We start from the raw sequence: 24,243 nt of genomic DNA on the forward strand, positions 1-24,243 counted from the left end.
GGGGGGGGGGGAGAGGAAGAGAGAGGGAGAGAGAGAGGTCTTTAGCAAGGACTCAATTTCTCAATTTTCAATTTTCTGGGATGTTTCACAATGAAACTCTTCCTTCTTGTGTTCTGATCCATTGGGGCAACGAAACAGCAAAGACTACATCCCCTCTTTTCTTTTCAACAGGCCAGGCTACTCACAATGGGACCTCGGACATCCTATCTCTTTGGATGTCACCCCTGGGGTCTGAGCAAACTTTATGTCCCCTGCCCCACCCCTTACGAAGTAGAGCCTTGTGGGTGGAGCAGTTCCTGAGGGTTTCATCTGGCTTCTCCATAGTCCTCTAGTGAGTATTTAGGATTGAGAAGAAAACCTAATTCAGCTCTAACAAACTGAGCAAAACAAACCAGGCCGGTGATGCAGCACAGCTGGTTAGAGGGATCACCTAGCTCGCATGAAGCCCTGGGTTCCATCTCTAGCATAGTGTAAATGGTAGGTGGTCGTGCATGCCCGTAATCCCAGCATGGGACAGGTGGAGGCAGGACAAGGAGAAGTGTGAGGTCATCTTTGCATCCAGGGAACTGAAGACCAGCCTGGGCTAGAGACCCTGTCTCAAAAACAGTACAAAACAAAACAAAGAAACACAACAACAACAACAAATGAAACCGAGAAGAAGAAAAAAAATCAGACGGGCTTTAAGATCAGTGCGAAGGACAGGAGGACTTGGTGCAAAGTCACACCGGCTAGCAGTCACAAAGATGAACAATGAGCTTCTCCATCTATGTTGCCTGCTACTAGCATTCTCACACATGGGAAGACCTTTTTGGACTTTAACAGACTTCCCTTACCCAGGCATAGGGTTTCTAGATTATACTCTAGCATTCTGGAGGCAGAGTCAGACAGTCTGAACTTCAGGCCAGTAGGAGCAACAGAATTGCTGAGTGCGCTGTTTGGAGCGTTGCTCCAGAAGGCACAGAGAGAAGCACTGGCAGGGACAGGGTCTCAGCAAAACCAGGAGTGGCACCATGGGTGTGGCTGTCCTATCTTCCCTCACCAGGCACGGGTGCCTCTCTCCTGTCTGGCAAACTGTTTTGCTGAGCCTGTAGTTTTACACAGGCGTGGGATGAAAAAGGAAACGCGAGTGGGAAGAAATGGCAGTCCTTAGGAACAGAACGCTAAGCAGCGGAAAATCTATCGCTGTAATCTACTTTTCCTTAAGGAAACCCAGTTAGCTCCGGTGTGAAAACTAAACAATGCTGAAATCATCCAAAGCTCAAAGCTCAACTAACTGCTCTGGAAGCAGCGCCTTTCCACCTAAGGGCACCAAGGTTTAAAAGGCCAGTTCTACTCTGAAAACTGGTGGGTTTTCATTCATATTGTAACATCTCTGAAAGTGTGTTTCTCGCAGTTACTGATAATGTTTTCTGGGACACAACTCAAAGCCTTGAACATCTCTGAATTATACTAATCCAGCCCACTGTTCTCTTGTGAGTGTGTGTGTGTGTGTATGTACATGCACACCAATGAATGCCACATGGAAGGTGAGGTCATGTGTCTTACTCTATCCCTAACCTTGACCTCATTTTGTTTGCTTGTTTTGTGACAGGATCTTATTATGTAGCCTGGCTGTCCTGGAACTTCATATGTAAATCAGGCTGCATTCCACTTGTCTCTGCCTCCAGAGTGCTGAGATTATGACATGTAGCTAACGACCTTAATTTTTGAGACAGGACCTTAGTGAACTAGGAACTTGATGTTCTGACCAGCCAGCAAGACCCCATGATCCATCTCTCTGTTCAACATCGCTGTGAAGAACTGGAGCTACAGAGGAAAACCACTCTGCTTGGTTTTCCCATGGGTGCTGCACACCTGAACTCAGGTCCTCAGGCTCCAATACTAACGGAGACTGTGACAGCCAAAGGAATTACAGAAGTGATGAACTATGGTAGATGCTACCAGATTGTCTTGAGTTAACCAATAAGCACCCGAAGGACCAAACATGAAGATTACCTCTTGAGTCTGACACAGCCCATCCGCCAACCAACCATTTTCCAATTAAAAAACAACAGTAATAACAAAACCCAACAGCTATGGTTCTGCTTTGGTTCCCAAACCAGAGCTGTGGTCACACAGCAGGCGAGCAGGACAAGTTGGGAGCTTGCTCTGCAGTGGACCCATCTTCCGAATCACTGAGATCAGATGAAGCTCAGATGAAGCTCTCCTGCGAATCTCACTGTGGTGGCCAGCTTTGGTGAGTTGGTGGCCAGTAAGCTGAGTTCACTGGGAACCCAAAGGGCCACCTCTGGGAATGGTTACCTGCTCTTTATCTACCTTGGAATGCAGCTGGTCAGCATCCGGGGGTCCATCTGGGACACTTTTATGGTCTGTTTCATCTGGTAGATCCGTTCTACCAGAGGGCTCTCCAACAGAGCAACCTGTCAAACCATCGAAGTCTCTGCCATCAGACACACCCATGAACTCTGTGAAGGAATGATCCTCTAGTATGTTTGTAGTGTGTTCTACAGTCACCTCTCCTGGGCAGAATTCTCTGGCTAGTTGGCCATTTTTGCTGGGGCCAGCATCCAGTTCTGAACATGAGGCAGTCCTGCACGGCATTCTGGAATTTATCTCAGGGATGCTCTGGGGTGATGCATCCCCCTTGGGTAAGGCACTGCTTTCCTCGTGTGGCACGGTGATTGTCTGATCCTTCCCCAAGCCTCTTTCTACTTCGGTAGGCTCTTTATTTGAAGCTGGTCTGAAGTCAGGCGTAAGTGCTGGTCCAGAGTGCTCACTACACTCAGAATCCTTTGCAGAGATGGCTAGCTGGTCTGAGCTGTCGCTGGAAGGGACTGCCATGTCAGACAGAGTGGCATTGGAGGCACTATGGGAGAAGTAGCCACTGGTGAGGCTGCTGGTGGTTGGGCTCCGAGACACCGCTTTCTCCAAGACACTTGAGTCTGTCAGGCCCACTTTAGAAGACCACTCCCTGTTCTCCAAGCTGGCGTTGTAAACACTGAAGTCAGCAAACTCCACGGGCACATAAGGCTGTGGGTGCATCAGCTTCCTGTTAATAGCTTCCAGCTCATTTTCCTCCTCTTCGGAGTCCTACAGAAAGGAAGCCAAAGACAGTTGTTAGCTCCTTATAGCAACTGTCTGATTGAGACATACATTCCCATCCCCATGATCCTTCCCTCCCTCCCTTTATTCCATGTTTTTCACATCATTGAGACTGGCCTTGACTGGTCAATCCTCCTCCCTCAATCTCAGGGAGCAGGGAACTATGGGTATGGATCCCCCACCAGACCCAGCCTCTCTGTCTTAAGTATAGTCAAATCTTGTCATCTATGGCAGTAAGTATCTTATTCTCAGAGACTTGTGAATATAAACCCACTGTTGCCTAGCAGGAATATGCATTTATTTCTTCTGCGTCTACTCAATGCTCATTGGAAGGCCATCTGCTTCTGGTTTAAGGAAAGGAACTGGATGGAGGGCAAATGTTAGCTGTGTCATTTTTCCCCTCTTAGTCAGTGAGCAGAGGCATAGTCTGCCTGGGCAGAGGAGTGAGCTCCTTTGTTTGGTCTGACAATCTTCAATCCAGGGAAGCAGAGTACAGGAGATTCAGGCCCTCTGGGGAAGTTTCTGAACTCAATTATGAGGTCTGTGCAAAGCTCAGAACCCTGCACTCAGTATTTCACTAAATGCTGTGACACAGAAACATGCTAACACTTCAATTACTGATTTCCTGGGTCTGTGAGAAGCAGAGAGAGGCTTGGCTAGAAAGCAAGGGAGGCAGAGAGTGAATGCAAGAGAATTCTCCAGCATTGAGTAGTTTGGGAACTGGCAAAGATAGTCAGAATACAAAAGGGAGTATAACTCAGCCTCTGTCCAACAAATGATACATTTATTTTGTTTTAAAAATTCTGTAAGTATTTAAATTTGTTTGTCTATTTATTTTATATATGTGAGTGTTATTTATGTCTGCAAGTACATCCGTGTACCATGTGAGTGCCTGATGCCTGAGCAAGTCAGAAGAGGACACTGAAGAACTATCTGGCAAGAACCCCCTGCATACCTTCTGCTGTCCTGAGGGTTGGGAACACAGATGCTGAGAAGGGACATGGTCCCTCCTTCAGTAAGGTATACCTGTGAGTCCTTATTCCAAGACTAGTCCTGAGCTCCACTAACTTAGAAATCACAGAAGCAGCTTTATTTTCCCCATTACCCAAAACATCTATAGAAACCCAGATGCAAACATCTGCCTTCTTCACTAAGGATGCATAGGGGGTGGGTATATTATTTAGATGAGAAAAAGGGGAGGTCACCAAAATGAGGCAGGTGGCTATTCAAATACAGATATAAATTTCCTCTGTTGAATTTTATAGTAATATTTTCTTTTGTATCTCAAAAACATATGAGATTTAAATACCCCCAAATATAGTTGACTAGGGCTGGGGGCATAGTTCAGCTGGTATCGTCCCTGCCTAGCATGTGTCTGATCTCCAGCACTGCATAAACCAGGTGTGGTGGCACAGGCTTAGACTCAAGCACTCAGAAGTTCGGAGCTGGAAGATCAGAAGTTAAAGGTCATCTTCAGCTTCATAGTGACTCTGAGACCAGCCTAGGCTACATAGTGACTCTGAGACCAGCCTGGGCTACATAATGACTCTGAGACCAGCCTGGGCTACATAATGACTCTGAAAACAGCCTGGGCTACTTGTGACTTTGGGACAAGTCTGGGCTATATAGTGACTTTGAGATCAGCCCGAGCTACATAGTGACTTTGAGACCAGCCTGGTCTAAATAGTGACACTGAGGCCAGCTTGGGCTACATAGTGACTTTGAGACCAGCCTGGGCTATATAGTGATTTTGAGATCTTCCTGGGCTACATAGTGACTTTGAGGCCAGCCTGGGCTACATGAGACTCTGGCTTAATTTTTTTTTAAAAAAAAAAAAAGTGGTTTTTTTTTTTTTTGTATTTTTTTTTTTTTGGTCACTTCAACTTAAACGTTAATTTTCAGTTTTAAACTGTTTAACTGAGAACTGGAAGCACATTTGGTGGCACATGATTAGGGCATGCAAGACCTTAGAACTCTTCCAAAGTGGCGCGGGGGGGGGGGGGGGGGAGGCAGTATAAATTAGTTGAAGAAATCAGCAACCTCAATTCCTTGGCTACCAAAAGGTAAGTATCAAATACCAATGATAAAGTTTTTGAAATTAACAAAACAAAATCTTTGGAATCTTTGTATCTTTTGAGGCAGGTTTCCCTGTGCAGCCCTTGGGTGGCTTGCAAGTTGCTACATAAACCAGGCTGGCCTTGACTCACAGAGATCAGCCTGCCTCTACTTCCCCAGGGATAAGAGTAAAGGTATGTGCCATCAGGTTCACTTAGGATACAAGTGCTCTTGTATGCTGATCTTTAGATGCTTTTAAATTAACTAACTCTTGGGCTGGAGAGATGACTCAGAGGTTAAGAGAACTGACTGCTGTTCTGGAGGTCCTGAGTTCAATTCCCAGCAACCACATGATGGCTCACACCCATCTATAATGAGATCCGGTGCCCAGAATATAATAAAAAAAGAAAGTTAAAAAAAAAAAACTAACTAAGGGGCTGGAGAGATGGCTCAGTGGTTAAGAGCACTGGCTGCTCTTCCAGAGGTTCTGAGTTCAATTCCCAGCAACCACATGGCTCACAGTCAGCTGTAGTAAGATCTGGTGCCCTCTTCTGGCCTGCAGGCATACACACAGACAGAACATGGTATACATAATGAATAAATATTTTTTTTAAAAAATTAACTAATTCTTTTCTTTTCTTTTCTTTTCTTGTTGGGTAGTGAGATGGCCCAGTGGGTAAAGGTGCTCATCACCAAGCTGGTGGACCTGAGTTCAATCCCTAGGACTCACAAGGTGAAAATAGATAACCAATTCCTACATGTTGTCTTTTAACCTCCACACAAGTGCTGTGGTGTGTGCACATCCACATATATGCATGCATGTACAACTAAATAAATGTAATAAAATTGTACTTTAAAAGCTGGAAGGGGGCAGTGCTGTAGTTTGAATGAGAATGGCTCCCAAAGGCTCCTATGATTGACTACTTGGTCCTCAGTTGGTGGAACTGCTTGGGAAGGGCTGTGGGAGTGGTTTTGTGGAGGAGGTGGGTCACCAGGGACCATCTTAGGGTCTGAGACTTAAGCTCTGAGCTCTTTCTGCCATTTGTCTTCACGCTGCCATCTCTCTAAAACTGCCAGCCCAGTTACATGCTTTCTTTCCTAAGTTGCTTTGGTCATGGCAAGAGAAAAGTAACTAAAAGTAACTAATGCAGCCTGGGAGGAATGTAGCTCTCTTGGTAAAGGACTCACTGGCACATGGAAGGCACTAGCATTAGGGAAAGAAAGGGAAGGATCCCCACCCCCTGGCCAAATGGATGGGTTGGGATGGGATGTTCTTTCCCTGTGTGGTGGTCAAAGAACAGAGCCTGAACAGACTAACGGTCTTGTTCATCAGCCCTTTCCTGTAGTTTTAGATTCTGGATTCATCATATTTAGACTGAAAATTGAATTTCAAGTTTTACTCTTCTTTATTTGTTTAAGCTAGCAAAAATAATGCAATTCTCTAAGCCCAAGAGTAGCCAGTACAATTAGCCACTAACAAATGATTTATTGTGCAAGGAGAGGCAACCCTCAGCCAAGGATCAGCGGCTTGAGGACTTTCATCTTTCTGAAATATCGTTTGCTGGATGGCATTAGCAGCCATTATTTTAATGAGTAGACATGTATCAAACTCATTAAGATAAGGATTATTTCTAAAGGATGAGAGTGACCCAGGGAAACCTGAGAATCCATGGACTCTAGGGGAAGAAGTTCAACTAGGAAACAGGCTAAAGACAGACGAATTACATATGCCAGAAAACAAACCCCAAAACCTCAGTAGGGATTAAATGGTTTACAACATTTAAGAAAGATTGAAAGTTTGCTGAAGAAATGCTTTCAAGTAGGAAAAAGAAAAGAGTTTTCTGGCTTATAATGCATGTTGGGGGACTTTAGTTAGATGGGATATATCAAAGTGTCAGAATCATGAAGGACACCGAACTGTACCTGCCTACAAATGACTTAAAAGCAAAAGAAGTTACAACCCAACCTAAATGTGGAACATGGAGTCCAAACTCTCAGACTTCTCTGTAGTTACTGCACTTGAGATTTGATGTATTTCCCATTTAACTTATAAAGGTGATTATTTCTCTATAGATAAAATGCTCTGATTAAAAAATGGAGGGAGGGGGACTAAGCCCATTATTGAAGCAGTGACTCTCAGTAGGGGGTGTCACTCACACAGTGGATGCAATTTCCGCTACCACTACAATCAGGTTATGGAGGTTTGTCAGAAATGGCTCAAGTTCAGGGCTGCCTGCCAGGGCTCCCAGCATGCCTATGAAGGTCCCAGGGTCTGGAGGCAGAGCACTGAACTTCACTCAGTTATGAAGACTGTAGGTCTGTGTCTTCTAGTCTCGGTAACTGTGTGACTTGGGGCAAATTGCTCTATCATTCCTGACCTCTGTTTCTTCAGTGAGATGAGAGGAAACCATATGTTGCCTGTGCAAGACCAGAGAGGGGTATTGAGGATTCAGGGGGAAAGGACTGACTTTCTTACTGCTATTCTCTGTGTGTCATGACATAAAAAAAAAAAAAAAAAAAAAAGACAAGTTCGGGATGGAGAGATGGCTCAGTGGTTAAGATCACTGGCTGCTCTTCCAAGTTACAAGAGTCAGACATAGCCAGCTATGGTGGCACAAGCCTACAATCCTACACTCAAGGGGCCAAAGTAGGAGGATTGTGAGTTCAAGGTCATTATGGGCTCCATAGTGAGACCCTGTCTCAAAAAAAAAAAAAAAAAAAAAAAAAACCCAAAGAAACCAAACAAAACAACAGAGGAAGGAAATAGCTCGTGTCCATTTCTAAGATGGGAAATAAAATGGAAATTTCCCAAAGAAAATAAAAACCTCAGTTCAAACAAGCAAGGCACTCAGACTTTACCAAAACACCCCAGAAAATTGGCAAACAGAACAAAGTAGTAGAACAGCCCAGAGACAGTGCATGCGCAGCAGCTTCTCCACGGACAGCAGAGGCAGCTTTCTCAAGTCAGATCCCAGCAACAGAAAACCCTGCGCAGCATCCACACGTGATGCATTTGGTCACATGGAGATGAGGGCTGCTTGAGGTGTCTTGGGTCAAGAGAATCTGGGGCCACCCTCCACTCTGCCTGCTGGGATGGGCTTTCTTTTAAGTTAGTTTAAGGAAAGTCAGGGAAGTAACCATGGCAAGCTGTGTGAACTGCACATCTGATGAACCACACATCTGTGGGAACCGCACATCTGCATGAACCGCACATCTGCATGAACCGCACATTTGTGGGAACTGCACCTCTATGTGCTGGGCAGTACCAGAAGGAGCACCTGGCAGTCTCTGGTGGGTGCTGGACCAAAATAAACGGTTTTAATTTTGTGTCTCTACAACCCAGGGGTGAGAGTCCTGTCCGCCCACAGACAGACCCAGGCAGATAACAACCAGACAGCCTGAGGGTAAAGGCAGAGCCATCGGCCCTTTGAGTGCACCCAGCAGTTCTTAGTAAGACAGTGGACAGTGAGGTAAGTGGGGACGGCTCTTTGAGACCCATGGTGGTGAAGGAGCAGTCTCTGGCATGGACCCTCTGTGCCATCAGAAGCTGGGACAGATGAACAGAACTCAGAAGCGGGTGTGTAAGGAAGGGTATGCCTTTTCTTCCTCTCCTGTGTTAGCAGAGGAGGCACTGCTTTATGACCCAGGCAGCAGCTGAGCATGCAGATGAGAGGGCCGCCGTAGGACCTGCTGAAGATGCAGTTAGTGTTTGCACAGTGTGGCCACGGCTAATGGATCTTACACTGATGCACCCAGGAAAGGGTCTGACCCTGCTTAGCTGGGAGACTCCTCGCATGGCTCAACATAGCAGCTTACAGGCAGCAGTGGACATCAAACAGCCTCTTGTTGCCCCAGGCTGGTGTCCCATCCAGTCCCTACCCCAGGCTAGGAAGCCACAGCAGAGGAAAAGCAGAGTTTCCAGGTTTACAAACCTTCAGGTTTAAAAAAAGTATTGGTTTTAAATTGAAGTATAACTTATAATCAAAAGTACCAGGGATAATGGTACTTGAAAACTGACATTTCAAATGTTTTATTTTTATTCATTTACTCGGAGACAGGAGCTGGCTCTACAGTCCAGGCCGGCCTTGAACTTTCCATCTCAGGTGTGAGCTGTCCCTCCCAGTCCTTTGAAAACCACTCTAAAAGTCAGGCTGAGAACAAGCAAGTTGGACTGTATTTCGCCAGGTAGGTAACAAAAGCTACGGGACCTGGAGCGATGGGGATGTGGCTGATGACGATGGCGACAGAGCGGCTACAAGCTACACAGTTATCTTGGTAGCAGCAACACAAGAAGCTTTCAAACACACCCACAGCTAAGTGCAGGATTACTTACGCCAAGTAAATGCAATTCCTCTAGGTAGATTAACTTCAGAATCTGGGCAGTACGCACAGACACATCGGAGAGATTTTTGGTTAAAATTAGTTCAACTGATTGTGTTACGCTTTCCTTTAAAATGACCAGAGCCCTCAAAGGTGCCTTCCCCCGTTAGCTAAGGAAACTTAACTGATGTAAAAAAACAAGCTAAATAAACATTTAGAGGAAAATCACAGGTCACGGTTACATTCATGCAAAACGTCATTATCAAGAGTCACATTTCCTTGTAAAGGCAAGGCTCCAACACATGTCTTAATTTCTTTGACAGCATTTGGAAGGCAGACTGCAAAAAGGGTTTCCAACCCACCACCAGGCAATATGACGGAAACATTCCAGAACTTACAATCTTCTCCTCAGGTTTGCTATTGTGTTCTACTGGCATGCTGCTGCCATTGCTTCCTGGGGGTACAATGCAGCCAGGGTTATGTGCCTGAGATGAAGACATGCTCTGCAAAGGTTAAGACACACAGATGCATCACACACAAGAGACGATCACAGCCAAAATATCTACTAAGTACGTGCATGTTAGAAAGAGCAACGACACCACTGTCATTACGTGTGAGTAACGCGGCAGCCAATGTTACGGATCAGAGTTAAACTACTGGTGAAATAGGAACAGAACGCACATATTCTGCGGCCAGACACATCATTAGTTTTATCAACAAGTAAATACATAAAGGCCCGTCGAGTTTTCAAATATCTACCGGGCATCACTTTTCTCTCTTGAAAGATATAAAGGACTGAAACACCGCTGACGCAGAGAAGTAAAGCCGTGGCAGTAATCATCAAAACCTCCTGCCACCACCCGGCATGCTTGAGAGAAAGGCTTCTGAGAACGGGGCTCCACAGAGTGACGTAACCCATGCATGTCTGCATGCAGCATCCAACACGTGACTGCAAACCACTGTTCTCTGAAGGCAGCACCGTTCTGTTCGGTTTGGCACAGGACAGAGAAGTCAAGCATTTACCTCTTGGCTTAGGAGAGGTCTCGCTTCAAGGGCTATCCTTTTCTTATGCTCCTCTTTTACAGGCAGTAGGGGTTTGAAAAACTTTGGTGGCTGAGGAGAGAACGCTTTAAAAGGGCTGACTGTTAAGGCATGTGGATTCTCGGATGGGTAACCTGAGGAACACAAAAAGGACAAGAGTTTATAGACAGCTGAGCATGGTCAGAGGCGCACAGGAAGCCAGGCCATACCCTAGTGTTGGTCCCCAGCTCAAGGATGTATGGAGAAGTGATGATCACAATGGTGTCAGCCTCATCAAGGGAGATGCACACCGATGAGAACAGACGAATGGACCAAGCTCGAGGAAGGAGGGTTACAGGGTGGGGGGTGGGGTATGCCTCAGAAGGGTATGGTTTCTGGCTCCTGGTTTTTCTTCTCTCCCTTGTTTCTTAGGGTGAGAAGTAGCCGCTATCACAGCCTCCTCCCGCTCTGATGCTCTGCTCTTCCCTGCTTTAAAGCATGAAGCAAGGTGGTCTTGGAGCAAAACCTTCGAAACCATGAGCCCAAAGAAACCTTCCTTCCTTAAGTTAGTTTTTCTCAGGTAGCTTGCCACAGCAATGGAAAGTTAATACCCCCATCAGATATATATTCATATATATCTGATATAACAGCAAAAAATAATATGCCAATACTTAGTCCAGCATTCCAATGGATGGAGGCAAGAACAGGGATAAATTAGGCTAGCGAGACAGCTCAGTAGTCAAAAGCGCCTGCCATTAAACCGCTCACCCGAATTCAATCCCTGGGACCCCCATGGTGGAAAGAGAGAGTTGATTCCCCCAAGCTTTCCTGTGATGTGTGTGCTGTGTGACACACTCCTGCTCCCAACTCGTGCAATACAAGGAAATAAATGTAATAACAGTAAAATAGAATAAAATTAAGTCTATGAAGTTACAAAAATTATTAAAGGGCTGATCAGTGAGAAAATGAGAAATAAAAAATTCAAACCTTTTCTTTTAAAAACCATCATTATTATTAATTATTATTGTTATTAGTTATTTTATGCATACGGTTTACCCATATGCAAAAAAAATATTGTTTGCATGTATGTTTGTGAACCACATGCATGCCTGGTGCCCAGGGAGGTCAGAAAAGGGCCTCAGATCCCCTAGGACTAGAGTTTCAAATGGCTTTAAGCAGCCATGTGGGTGCTGGGAATCAAACCCGGGTCTTCTGCAATAGAGCCAGTACTCTTTACCATAGAGCCATCTCTCCAGCCCCTTAACTCTTTTCAAGATCTGGCTTGAGTGCCACTTATTAGACCAATTCTGGCTCCCCAAGGTCTCTGGTGTGTATTCTGCTATCATTTATGAACCTGTGTCAGGTATTAGAGTTGGGTTTCCATAACATTTGAGGGCTACATAAAAGAATGAGAGGTAAATACTCTTTTGGTTAAAAAAACTGATTGAGAATTATGTGTGTCTCAAAACAAGGTCAGAATATGATGGATTGAAAAATGACTTAGAGAATTTGAAATTACAAAAAGGTCTTCTCTTAGGCTGGAGAGTGCCTGCCGAGCATGCACGAGGTTCTTGGTTTGATCCCCAGCACTATGTTTGTGCATGCACAACTATTATTTTGCTATATAGAACACACAGCGAAAAGAAACCCAGTAAGGGAACGTGGGACATTCTGGCTAAGAAGACGGATAGTCACTGGAGGCAGTGCCACCACTACCTTCTTTGCTCCTGCGAGGTGAGTCCCTGGGTAAAGTCCCATAGCATGCGACATCCTGGTAACTGGAGCTGTAGTCAGACACGTCTAACTGGTTCTCGGGCCAGCCCTGCGAAGTAAAGATATAGGTCACCTGCGATGAAGTCACTCTGGAAACACGGAAAGGCAGCCGGTATTTCAGTTTCTGTTTCTTTTATTTCTTTCCTCCCCTCTCCCGCTTACTCTCCTCATTTTTTGTTTTTTTTTTGAGACAGGGTTTGATTATGTAGACCTTGTTGGTCTCAAATTCACAGAGATCCATATGCCTTTGCTTCCCAAGTGCCGGGATGAAAGGCGTGCACCACTATATCTAAAGCTTGCAAATTTTTGTGTTTTTTTTTTTGTTTGTTTGTTTTTTTAAAGACTGAGTTTCTCTGTGTGTAGCCCTGGATATTCTGGAACTTGCTTTGTAGACCAGAGAGGCCTCAAATTCACAGAGATCTGTTTGCCTCCGCTTCCCAAGTGCTGGAATTAAAGGCTTGCACCAAAAAAAAAAAAAAAAAAAAAAATTAGTCTGGCTGTAACTTTTTAAAAAATAGTTTCAGTATGTGTTTCCACTTTTATTACAAAATATTTTAAACATATACACTGATGATGGTTACAACATGATTAAGACAAATACCATGGAGTAAGCAAATGTCAGTATTCTTTTATATAATAAGATTTAATAAAATCATTACAAATACAATGAAAAAAAATTTAGGATATAGGCTCTCACTATGTAGCCCTGGCTGGCCTCAAACTCACAGAGATCTGCCTGTATCTGCCTCTGGAGTGTTGGGATTAAAGGAGTGACCACCATGCCCTCCATGAAACCACCTTTGCAATCCTATGTAGCCCCATCCGCCTCCCTCCCTCCCCAGAGGCAATCACTTGTATTTATCTGAGCCCTTCTATTCATAATTCTGCACAGCCCGAGCTGAGGCTGTCTGAGGTAACTAAAAGGTATGGTTATAAACTGAGATTATAAACTATGAACAGAACAGACACAGCTGCTGGCGGGCTAACGGGAAACTCACACATCGTACGAGCTCATTTCACCTTAGGACTTGCTGCCTTTAAGGACTAAAGTTTACGCTTCTCAAATATGTAAACAAAACCTATACGCACAGGCGCTGGAGAAATGGTTCAGTGGTTAAAAGCACTTCCTGCTCATCAGAGGACCTGGGTTCTGCTCTCTGCACCCACAAGTGACTCACAACTATTTGTCTCCCCAGGTCTAGGGAGCTCTAGTGCCCTCTTCTGGTTTCTGTGGGCACTGCATGTAAATAGTGCACTGACATAAGCGTAGGCAAACATGTACATGAAAAAAACCTTTAACACACACACGTCCACACATAGTATGTTCCCAAGAACTTAGGAGGTGTTGGCAATCTATCTCACTGTGATATACATACCTTATCATCTTCATCAAAGCCAGAGAGATCTGGCCGACTAGAGGATACCTGTAAGAGATGGACATTTTTACCAATATGATTCATATATTTAATAGTCATCTTTTTTTGAGACAGGGTTTTATAATGGCTCTTGCCAGCCTGGTACTTACAGAGTTTTCTTGTCTCTGCTTCCTGAGTGCTGGAGTTACAGGCATGTATTCTTAATTTTCTTTTTATTTATAAATATATCTCCCACCAGGCATCATGACTATTATTATTATTTTCACACATATTTCTATAATTACATGTACACATATGCTCATAAATAATAAATAGTATTACTTGGCATATTTTACACTGTGCTAAGTGCTATATTACTAGGCATGGTGTTTTATAAGTGATTTTTGGACCCATTCTTCTACAGATGGCTAGCTAGGCTGCTTCTAATAAATTCTAATATTTAAAATAGAAATTTATTATTTGTGTATGTCTGTGTGTGCCATGGCATGCACACACAAGCCAGAGGTCATATTTCAGGAATGAGTTCTCTCCTTCCACCCCCTGAGTCTTGGGATTGATCTTGGGTCACCAGGCTTGGTGGCAGGTGCCCTCATCTGATGTCCTGCTTTTTACTTAGTTTTTCATTTACAAAGTATGAAGTAGGTGAGGTGGTACGTACTTATAAGCCTAGTGCTTAGGAGGGTTGAGGCAGGAGGATTATGAATCTGAGGCTAGCCTGGGTTACTCAGTGAGACTGATGCGAACCCCAAGTTTTCTCTGTGTAACAGCTCTAGCTGTCCTGGAACTCACTCTGTAAACCAAATTGGTCTCAAATTTAGAGATCTGCCCATCTCTGCCTCCTAAGTGCTGGTAGCATGGGCTACCACTGCCCGCCTCGCCCCTACATTTCTTTCTTTCTTTCTTTCTTTCTTTCTTTCTTTCTTTCTTTCTTTTTTTTTTTTTTTTTTTTTTTTTTTTTTTTTTTTTTTTTTTTAGTCTGGGTTTTTTTTTAGCTTTGGAGCCTGTCCTGGCACTAGCTCTTGTAGACCAGGCTGGCCTAGAACTCACAGAGATCCGCCTGCCTCTGCCTCCCAAGTGTGGGATTAAAGGCGTGCGCCACCACCGCCCGGCGTACCTACATTTCTTAATAATAGTTCTTGTTCTTTCATTTTTCTGTCCTGTCTAGAATTCTTACTGGCAAGGGGTGAAGTAGGCATTTTAGGGCTCATGATTTCAATGTAAGTACCACTTTACATTCCGCAAGTTCTGGTTTGTGAATATTTTTATTATCAGTTAGTTCTATATGTTTTAATTTGTATTATGACCTCTTTCTTGATAAATAAATTAACTAAGAGAGTGTCTTTTAAAATATTTAATTAGCTAGACATGGTGGTACACACCCTTAGTCCTACTGCTTAGGTGGTAAAGGCAGGTGACCACTGTGAGTTTGAGACCACCCAGGGCTGATAATGGGACCCTATTTCAACACAAAACATCCAAAAGATAAAACTGTGTACACACACACACACACACACACACACACACACACACACACACACATTTCCTCTTTTCTTCTTTTGTAGTAATGAGAATTGAATCTGGGACATTGGATCTGCTAGGCAAGTACTCTACCACTGACCTATATCCCCAGCCTAGGAGAGTGCTTTCAATCTGTAACTTGTGAGTTTCTGATTCTCTATTACGTGTGCGTGTTTAAGTGTGGTGTGAATGTGTATGCACATGTGCGCCTGTCTATGCTCACACATGAAGCGGGCAGAGTCTGACTTCGGGTGCCTTTTTCTGTTGCTTTCTACCTCATATTTTTTTGAGACAGGGCCTTGAATTCACAACTTGCCATTTTGGCTAGCCTGGGGTCCGCACACTCCAGGGAACCAGGGTTCCGAGAGCACACCCCCATGCCTGGCTTTTATACGAATCCTAGAGATCCAAACTCAAGTCCTCACGCTCGTGTGGCAAGCACTCTCCTACAAAGGCAGCTCCCACCCTATTATCTATTTCTAACGCTTGCACTGTGCTCGCAGTAACCTGCACAGCAGTGAGTACGGATATTCGCTCTGTGGCCTATTCTAAGTTGCTGAGATCAGGAAGGAGGAATCAGGTTTTCCGTGGAAATACTACAGCGCCCTCTGTTGCTGGGAAGCGACCACTTGGAAGCAGTCCTTACACTAACCTGCCCTTGCTTCCCTACTGCTAGAAGCCGTCTGTCAAGGGAATTTTCTACATGAAATTGGTTGAGAGAGATGATCACTACAGGCAAACATCTATGGGATCCTGGCTGTCTGGTGTGCACCCCGGTACGGAAAGTCAGGCTCAGCACTGTTCCCATCATTTAAGCTCCAACCTTGTGTTGTCCCAGATCCTCCACCCCCAAATCCCAGATTAAGTCACATGAACATGAGTTCCCTGTAGGCACGCACTCACATTGTGAACGTTTGGTGTACTGAGGCTTCTCCGAATGTGCCGAGCTTTGGTGGAGAGCGCTTCCTTGACCGTGACGGCCTGTAGAGACATCACCACAAAGATAACAGCGAGGATTGCCTCGTCAGATTATAAACGGAGCATGTCTTTATTTTAGAAGATTCAGAAAACACAAGCGTTAAAAACCACAGGTGTATACAAAAACAAATCAATACTTAGAAGGCTGGTACCCCAACTACACGTGTTTAAAGCAACAACAACAAAACCTGACCTGTCAAAAACGTAAAAAACTTCAACCACAAACCACGAAAGCTGCTGAGCAGCGGACACACTATGAACTGATGCAAGTGTGCAGAAAAACGAAACAAAGAAACCCGAGGAGATGCTGCGGGGTTCTGCTTGCGTCACATTTTGGTGTGTTTTACAGAAAAGGGAGACTGCTTTGACAAACATGAATCCATCTCCTTGGTCACCCATCCTGTCTTCAAAGCCAGCTTCTGCTCCAAAGGAATGTGCACATGTTACATACCTGTTCATGGTGGCATTGCTGAATGTGGTATCTTATTAGTGTTATTTATTATATATTTTTTGATATGGAGGCTTTCATGTAGCCTAGGATGGATGGTCTTGAGCTCACTATGTAGCCAAAGACAGGCAAACTTTGGCGCCTCCTGCCTCCACCTCGCGAATGCCGATATTACGAGCATGCCCAGTTTACCCAGTGCTGGAGTTTGAATGCAGGGGCTCAAGCTAAGTGCTCCACTAACTCTGAGTTCACTATTTTATATCAATGTCCCACCGGCAACTTAGAAGCCTGAATAATGGGAATAAAATGACAAAATGTGGTTCAGCATAAGGTCTCTGGAGTCAGTCTACTTGGGCTCACATGGTTTTTATACCACTGCCTTGCTGCATAGCTTCTCCTGGCCCAGATTTTATCTTTGGAGAAGTGATTTACACTAGTACTCTGGCCCACTGGTGACTCTGGCCCACTGGTGATCTCGACAATTAACCCACACACTACACCTCCATCATTTGAACACGATGCTTGAGGACTGAGGGTGGTGGCACCCATCTGTAATTCCAGCACTTGAAAGGCAGAGGCAGGAGGACAGCCACGAGTTGCAGACCAGGCTAGTGTTACACGGTATTTATTTACAATGTGTGACAATGTGTCACTGTGATTGGTTTAATAAAGAGCTAAATGGCCAATAGCTAGGCAGGAAAGAACAGGCAGGACTTCTGGGCAGAGAGAGAAACTCGGAATGAATCTAGACCCAGGAGAGGTCAGCAAGACACTGAAGTTGGATATACAGTACAGAGGACAGGTAGTGAAGCCACGTGACAGAGCATAGATTAACAGAAACAGGTCCATTTAAGTTATAAGAGCTAGTTGGGAAAAAGCCTAAGCTAAGGTCAAGCTTTCATAATTGATAATAAGTCTCTGTGTCATTACGTGTGAGCTGGCAGTCCAAAGGAAACTCCAACTACAGGCTAGCATACATACTGAGTTCTAAGCCAGGCAAGCTTCCAGACCAAGACCCTATATCAAAACGAACAAGTGTACACACACACACACATACCCATACATCACCCACGCCACACACGTGCATGATCACATCACATACACACCATACAAATACACAACACACATCACACATGTACATGCACACACACCACACATAGACACAAATACACATACATACATGCACACATCATACATATAACACACACACACTCAAACTCTTGTCGGAGTCCTTTCACTAGGGAAATGGCTACCCAAGCAGTCCTCCACTGACGCATTTTGAGAGGTGCACATGTCATTTCTGCCCACTGCTGGGGAAGGCTGGCCATGGCATCCTCAGGACTAGGCAGTCAGGTACCACTCACCTGCCGGAGCCGCTCCAGACTCAGAATGTTCTCGACTTGCAGCACCCCACGCGTGTACTTCTCGATATATGTCTCCCCATCTAAGGTGCCCTCGTTCTCGCTCCGTGCTGCCAGGAGAGCCAGTGTTTCCCGGTCCTCAATCTCCTCGGTCGCCTAAAGGCACAGAAAGGAGGCGACTGTTTCTCTGTGAATGGCGTTTCTGTAAGTGTTGTAATGTGCTTTCAAAGCACAGTGATGCGACACTCCCCCTCCGCTCTTACACGCCGGCATCTGCAGAAGCAGCACGTGTTACCTTTGGTATGTTGGACACTATCTCATAGGTCACTCCACAAGAGTAAAATATATTTATCAGCGATATCCTTCTCTTGAGACTCTGGGTGAAACTCTGGTAGGGAAGGAAAGGAAAGCAGGATCAAACTGTGCGACGAATCTAAGACAAACCAATTTCTCATTTTCCAAACTGGAAAATTATTATAAACGATTCCAGTAGTACAGATATATTCAACAAAATAGAAAGGAAACAAAGCAAAGGAGGTGGGTATGGTGTCTCACATCTAAAATCCCCATACTTGGGAGTCTGAGGCAGGAGGATTCCTTATCAGTTTCAAAGCCAGTCTGGGTAACACAGTGAACATAACGGGCTTGAGGCCAGTCCGAGCTACTGAACGAGACCTTGTCTCAAGCAACTAACCAAAATCAATCAATCAATCAATCAATCAATCATCAAGAAAAGAACAAGGAAAGAGCAGAAAACAACAAAATCCAATGAGAAACTAAGCCTAAAAATCTTGTCTCTGATTGGCAAGATGGCTCTGTGAGTAAAGGCGTTTGTCTCTACGCCCGAGGTCCCAAGTCTGATCCCCAGGACCCACATGAGGGAAAGCGTATAGTGGCTCCTGCAAGTTGTCCTCCGACCTCCACGCATACTTTGTAGCACGCAGGCGCGCATGCGCATACGCTAAGTAAATATGCACATGTAATAAAACCTTCTTTCTGAAACTTCCTGTCCCAGGCTGGGATCTTTAATCCCAGCACTCAGGAGGCAGAGACAGGAGATCGTTGTGAGCTCAAGGCTCTACATCTCTGCGAGCCTGGTCCACACAGGCAGTTCCAACCCAAGCTGCACAGCAAGACCATTAAGAGCTAAATGCAGCTGTGATTGGGGTCAGACTGGCAGAGGTGGGACATCTCTGGGGCTCTCATTTTCATTGCTTCTCTTGTGCTAATTGCCCTTCATCTCTTCAGGGGTTAGCCAGCCTTCCTAGAACAATCTGAAGAACCCTGGGGGTCGGTTTTGTTGACAGTACCTCTGACATGGGTTTTGGCAAAGCAGCAGAAGTCTGCTCTGTCCCAATGTTGTCACTAACGTGCCAGGGCCTGCTGTGGAATAATCCTCTTGCACACTGCAAAGATTTGTCACTCGAATTGGTTTAATAAGAGGCCGATTGGCTGGCAGCCAGGCAGGGAGTATAAGTGGGGCCACCAAACTAAGAATCATGGGAAGGAGTCACCAGCTAGATGCAGAGGAAGGAGATGAATGTACCATGCTAATAAAGGACCCACCATGTGATAGAGCGTAAATAAGGAATAAGGGTTTACTTAAAATATAAGAGCTAGTTAGTAATAAGCCTAAGCTATTGGCTGAGTATTTATAATTAATATAAGCCTCTAAGTGGTAATTTGGGGAGTGGCTTCTGGGTATTTGGGAACAGGTGGTGAGGACAGGAAACATCTGTCCATCTCTGCTGCTAAGACAGTGGCAGCTGCTGCCTACAAATACTACACAGGCTCTTCTTTTAAAGAAAAAGTTTATTTCATTTGTGTATGTGTGTATCTCTGTGTGTGGACACAAGCACATGTGTGGGGGTGCCCACGGAGTACCAAGAAGAGAGTGTCAGATCCCCTGGAGCTGGAGTTACAGTTGGATGTCAGAGACTTGACAAACTCAAATTCTCTAGCTGGGCAAAAAGACCTCCTAACTGCTGAGCCATGTCTTCAGTTCCAAAGATTATGGATATCCTAACCAGTGAACATGGCAAAGTCTGGCATTGACATTTCCTTCTGACGTCTTCACCTGGTCACCAGGACTATGGGCTCCATAACACCCAAGCTGTTTACGAGTGTTACAAAACAGGGTGTGACACAGAGGAGATCATTTTGCCCTTGTACACACGACGGTAAGCCAGTTCTGTCGCTACCTGTTTGTTATAAATATTGGCTGCAATCCGCTTCCGTAACACTAGCTCCATAGCTGCCGGGTGGCTGAGTTGAACCGTGGTCTTCACAATCAGGTAGATCCTTTCGTTCTGCGGCGTGACCCGATTCAGGTGAACAGAATCGTGGACCGAGGAGTCCCAGGAAGCTGTGGCTGAAACCTGGGAGGAGCAGAATGTTGGGGGACAGACGAGACATCCCAGAGAAAGAAAATCAATTCTACTTGCTGTGACCAAGCAGACTTCTTCCTTCATCTACTCGGAATGGTGACCCGATGGCATTTTGTTCAAAGCCCCCAGGGTCTCTACCAGGGTTTATCAGGCTGATAGGGCTTGTGTGCTTGTGAAGACCCCGAGAGAGCCCTGGGGTAAATTACCTCATCACCACTGTGCTTTATGATGGGCAGGTAGAAGAACTGACTGCCATGCTCTTTGGGCAGGATGGAGTTCACACCCGATGCGTGGGGGCCCACCAGCTGCTCATTGGCACTAAGGTCATCCGCTGAGCAAGTTCAAGGTGCAAGATGAAAACAGAGCAAGGAAAGTCAGCTTTTAAGCAAACACCAGCATTTTAAAATATGCCTTTAAAATTAAATTTTCCATTTTATACTTCTTTTTCTTTTTCTTTTTAAGACAGGGTTTCTCTCTGTATAGCTTTGTAACCTGTCCTGGAACTTGATCTATAGACCAGGCTGGCCTTGAACTCACAGAGATCCACCTGCCTTTGCCTCCCAAGTCCTGGGATTAAGGCATGACCCATCATCTGACTTATTTTATACTTTTATTAATTAAAAAAAAAACAGCCTAAAAAGTCATGGGTGTCATGAGAGCATTTTCTCCTGCTGCCATGTTACATGAAGTCTGTTGTTACCTTCTCTTCCTTTCTCCACCTTAAGGGCTGAGGGCAGAGGGTGCCAGTCAGAATTGCGGTTCCTCAGCCCTCGCCAAGCCTATCACAGAATCTCCAGGGGCCACGCCTTCTGCAGGTGATGTCAATCATTCATATCTCAGAGCACATGCTTTGGGTTCTTGTTTGCAGTTTGCAATGCCCTGAGTGCTCTGTGTGCGATCAGACCCCCACAGCTCTTCTCCAGTGACTGGATGCCATGCTGATGCGTGTGCCCCGAGCCACACTGTCGCCTCGTGTGCCATATCAGTAATTACGGGAGTGATTTATGCACCCAAAAGAGCACAAGTCTGAGGAGATGATGATCTTAGTCGGCATCGATAATCCCGGGATGGGTTAAGTACTTACCATTCAGATCCAGGAAGAGAACCGGTATGTGTGTTTCCATTCCAGGAGGCGGGACCCTAAATTCAACAACAAAATTTAACTGTAAGAACAGGTGTCTTTTGTATTTTTTAAATTACGAAAACACTGCAGAGCCATGGAAACAGAAGGACCCACTGTGGGGTTGTGGCGTCTAGCCTGCTCATGTCACCCCATCGCATCTCTTTGTCACATTTGTCTTATTGTGTACGTGTCTCTCTGTGTGCGGGGGCACATGTGCCATGGCAGAGGACAACTTGCAGGAGGCCAGGGATTAAATGCAGGTTGTCAGGCTTGACAGCAAGCAGCACTAAGCCGTCTCTCCAGACTCCACCGTTTTTAATTTCTTAAAGTAAATTGCTATAAAGACACACCATTTTTTTTGACTCCCATGTTGACACACGACATGGCAATCATGGTGACATACAAATAAACTACCAGACAAAGGCATGAGATGTGAGTAACTAAAACAAAGTTGGTTTGAAGCCTTTCAAAAAACAGTTCCGGGGGCCAAAGAGATGGCTCAACGTTTCAGAGAACTTTCTCTTCTCTCAGAGGACTCGGGTTCAGTCCCCAGCACCCCACTGTGACTCACAGCCCTCTATAACTCTAGTTCTAGGGGGCATGACACCCTCTCCTGGCCTCTTCGGGCACCAGGCACACATATGGTGTGTATAAAATACATACAGGTAAAACATTCATACACCTAAGAATAAGAAATGAATGAAATATTTTTGAAGAAAAGAAACAATTCCAGGCACAGGGACAAGGGACCAGGGTGCTATCAGATGGAAGGGGGTGGATCAGAACCTAGAGGAAGTAAACAAAAAGGACAGGAGCCCAGAAAACTCCAAAGGAGTGCGCACAGCCTGTGCAAGGAGGTGGTGTGTACAGCACAGACCAGGCAAGCACATTGCTCAAACTGGCCCACATTAGAATCACCTCAGAGGGCTCTTCGAGAGCTCTGGTCATACGTTTCCTCGTCTGAAGCAGACCTAGGATGGGACCCAGGGTGACATTTTAGGAACACTCAAGATGATGTGGGGCTGGAAAACATCACATAAAAGAGGCTGAGGCGAGGACGTCTTACGAGGGAGGGCTTTGAGGACCAGCAAAGTCGGTATGAGCTGACTCCTCCCTCGCAGGGAGCACCCTGCAGAGACACTGCACACTACAGACAGGATCGCAACACACAGGCAGAGGCTGCGAGGGGAAGCAGCAGGCATAGCACTTCCTCGGGAAGACCATGAAACTGATGCCACTTCCATGAACATCACTAGCATGTCTGTCTGTCCAGAGCAGATCTGGACATGTGTACGGTGTTCAAAGGGGATGCTGGGTTTTTCTCCTAGCCACTCAGAACAGAGGCTGAGGATGTAGCTCAGGGGTAGAATAGAGGCCCTGAGTTTGATCCCAGCACTACAAAAGCAAAACACTGATGGAGGAGGGTCATCTTTCTATCTGTTGTTTTATTGGTTAAGTAATAAAGAAACTGCTTGGCCCTCTGATAGGGTAAAATTTTGATAGGCGGAGTAAACAAAACAGAATGCTGGGAGAAAGAAGCAGAGTCTAGGAGTCGCCATGATTCTCCCACTCCAGACAGACACAGGTTAAGATCTTCCCTGGTAAGCCCCCTCGTGGGCTACACAGATTATTAGAAATGGGTTAGATCAATATGTAAGAGCTAGTCAATAAGAGGTTGGAACTAATGGGCCAGGCAGTGTTTAAAAAATACAGTTTCCGTGTAATTATTTCGGGTAAAGCTAGCCGGGTGGCGGGAAGCAGCCCCGCTGCTCATTATTACAACAGAGTGGTACCCAACGTGGCCAATTAAATCCACTTAAAAACCTGAGAGGGCTTAAAAAGGAGAGAGAGAGAGTTTACCACAGCTTTTTGCTGTTTGCTAGGGCGTGCTGCAAAAAAAATTTCCCTGACTCAGCAGCCTAAGCAGGAAAAAAAAAAAAGGCAGAACCCCCAAACAAGAAAACAACAACAACAAAAACCCAAACAACAAGAACAATGAATAAGTAAATTTCTAAGACATGGCTTTGTAGTGAGAATGAGAATTAGAATCAACAGAGCAGTTGGGCAGTGGTGGTGCACGCCTTTAATCCTGGCACTTGGGGAAGGCAGAGGCAGGTGGATCTCTGTGAGTTTGAGGCCAGCCTGGTCTGCGGGGGGAGTTTCAGGACAGCCAGGGCCACACAGAGAAACCCAGTCTCTAAAAATATAAAAAAAATTAAAAAAGCCAAAACAAAATGAAAAGCAAAAAAGTCAAAGAGCTACCTTTAGCTCAATATACACAAAAGGTATTTTATATACATAATACGCTTTATAATAAATAAGCTACATTCAAATGAACAAGCATCTTTTTATGTCTATAAGTCTTACAACAGAACTAAAAACACCATTCCACTCGCATATCAGGAATAAACGCAAGAAGTAGTTCAAGAAATACAACTGAGACTGTGGCTAAGTTGGCAGGAGTATTGGCCTAGCACACATAAAGGCCTGGGTTCAGTGCCCAGCTCTGTATTAAAACGGGTGTGGTGGCACAGACCTATAACCCCAGCACTGGGAGGTGGAGGCAGGAGGATCAGAAGTTTACAATTCATGAAAGCAGCAGAACCACAGTTATGAAGTGGCAGGAAAGACTTTTATGGTTGGGGGTCACCACAACATAAGGAAATGTATTTAGGGTCACAACATTAGGAAGGTTGAGGACCACTGCTCTCTCCATTAATACTGGCCAAATTAAGCACGTGCCAGGGTCTTAATAGATCTATTTTCTGTGCTCGTTTAGTAT

At 45.1% G+C, this 24,243-nt stretch overlaps 1 protein-coding gene across 5 annotated transcripts in view; it reads right to left on the reverse strand.

Moving 5' to 3' along the window:
* Kif13a (kinesin family member 13A) overlaps positions 1-24,243 on the reverse strand; it is a 168,984-nt gene that overhangs the window by 3,059 nt on the left and 141,682 nt on the right. For 3 of the 5 annotated variants that reach the window (XM_050143831.1, XM_050143830.1, XM_050143835.1), the window contains 11 exons: positions 21,423-21,478; positions 20,545-20,669; positions 20,153-20,329; positions 18,247-18,339; positions 17,955-18,107; positions 16,068-16,145; positions 13,647-13,694; positions 12,214-12,319; positions 10,501-10,652; positions 9,876-9,980; positions 2,317-3,090 (listed from right to left, as the gene is read on the reverse strand). In XM_050143831.1, coding sequence (XP_049999788.1) covers positions 2,317-3,090; positions 9,876-9,980; positions 10,501-10,652; positions 12,214-12,319; positions 13,647-13,694; positions 16,068-16,145; positions 17,955-18,107; positions 18,247-18,339; positions 20,153-20,329; positions 20,545-20,669; positions 21,423-21,478 — 1,867 coding nt within the window. The remainder of the gene's footprint in view (positions 1-2,316; positions 3,091-9,875; positions 9,981-10,500; positions 10,653-12,213; positions 12,320-13,646; positions 13,695-16,067; positions 16,146-17,954; positions 18,108-18,246; positions 18,340-20,152; positions 20,330-20,544; positions 20,670-21,422; positions 21,479-24,243) is intronic. The other 2 variants (XM_050143834.1, XM_050143832.1) reach the window with 1 other exon arrangement.

Source organism: Alexandromys fortis, unplaced genomic scaffold, assembly GCF_014885135.2.
Source record: "Alexandromys fortis isolate MF-2015 unplaced genomic scaffold, M_Fortis_MF-2015_v1.1 scaffold_1, whole genome shotgun sequence".
Classification (NCBI taxonomy): Eukaryota; Metazoa; Chordata; class Mammalia; order Rodentia; family Cricetidae; genus Alexandromys; species Alexandromys fortis.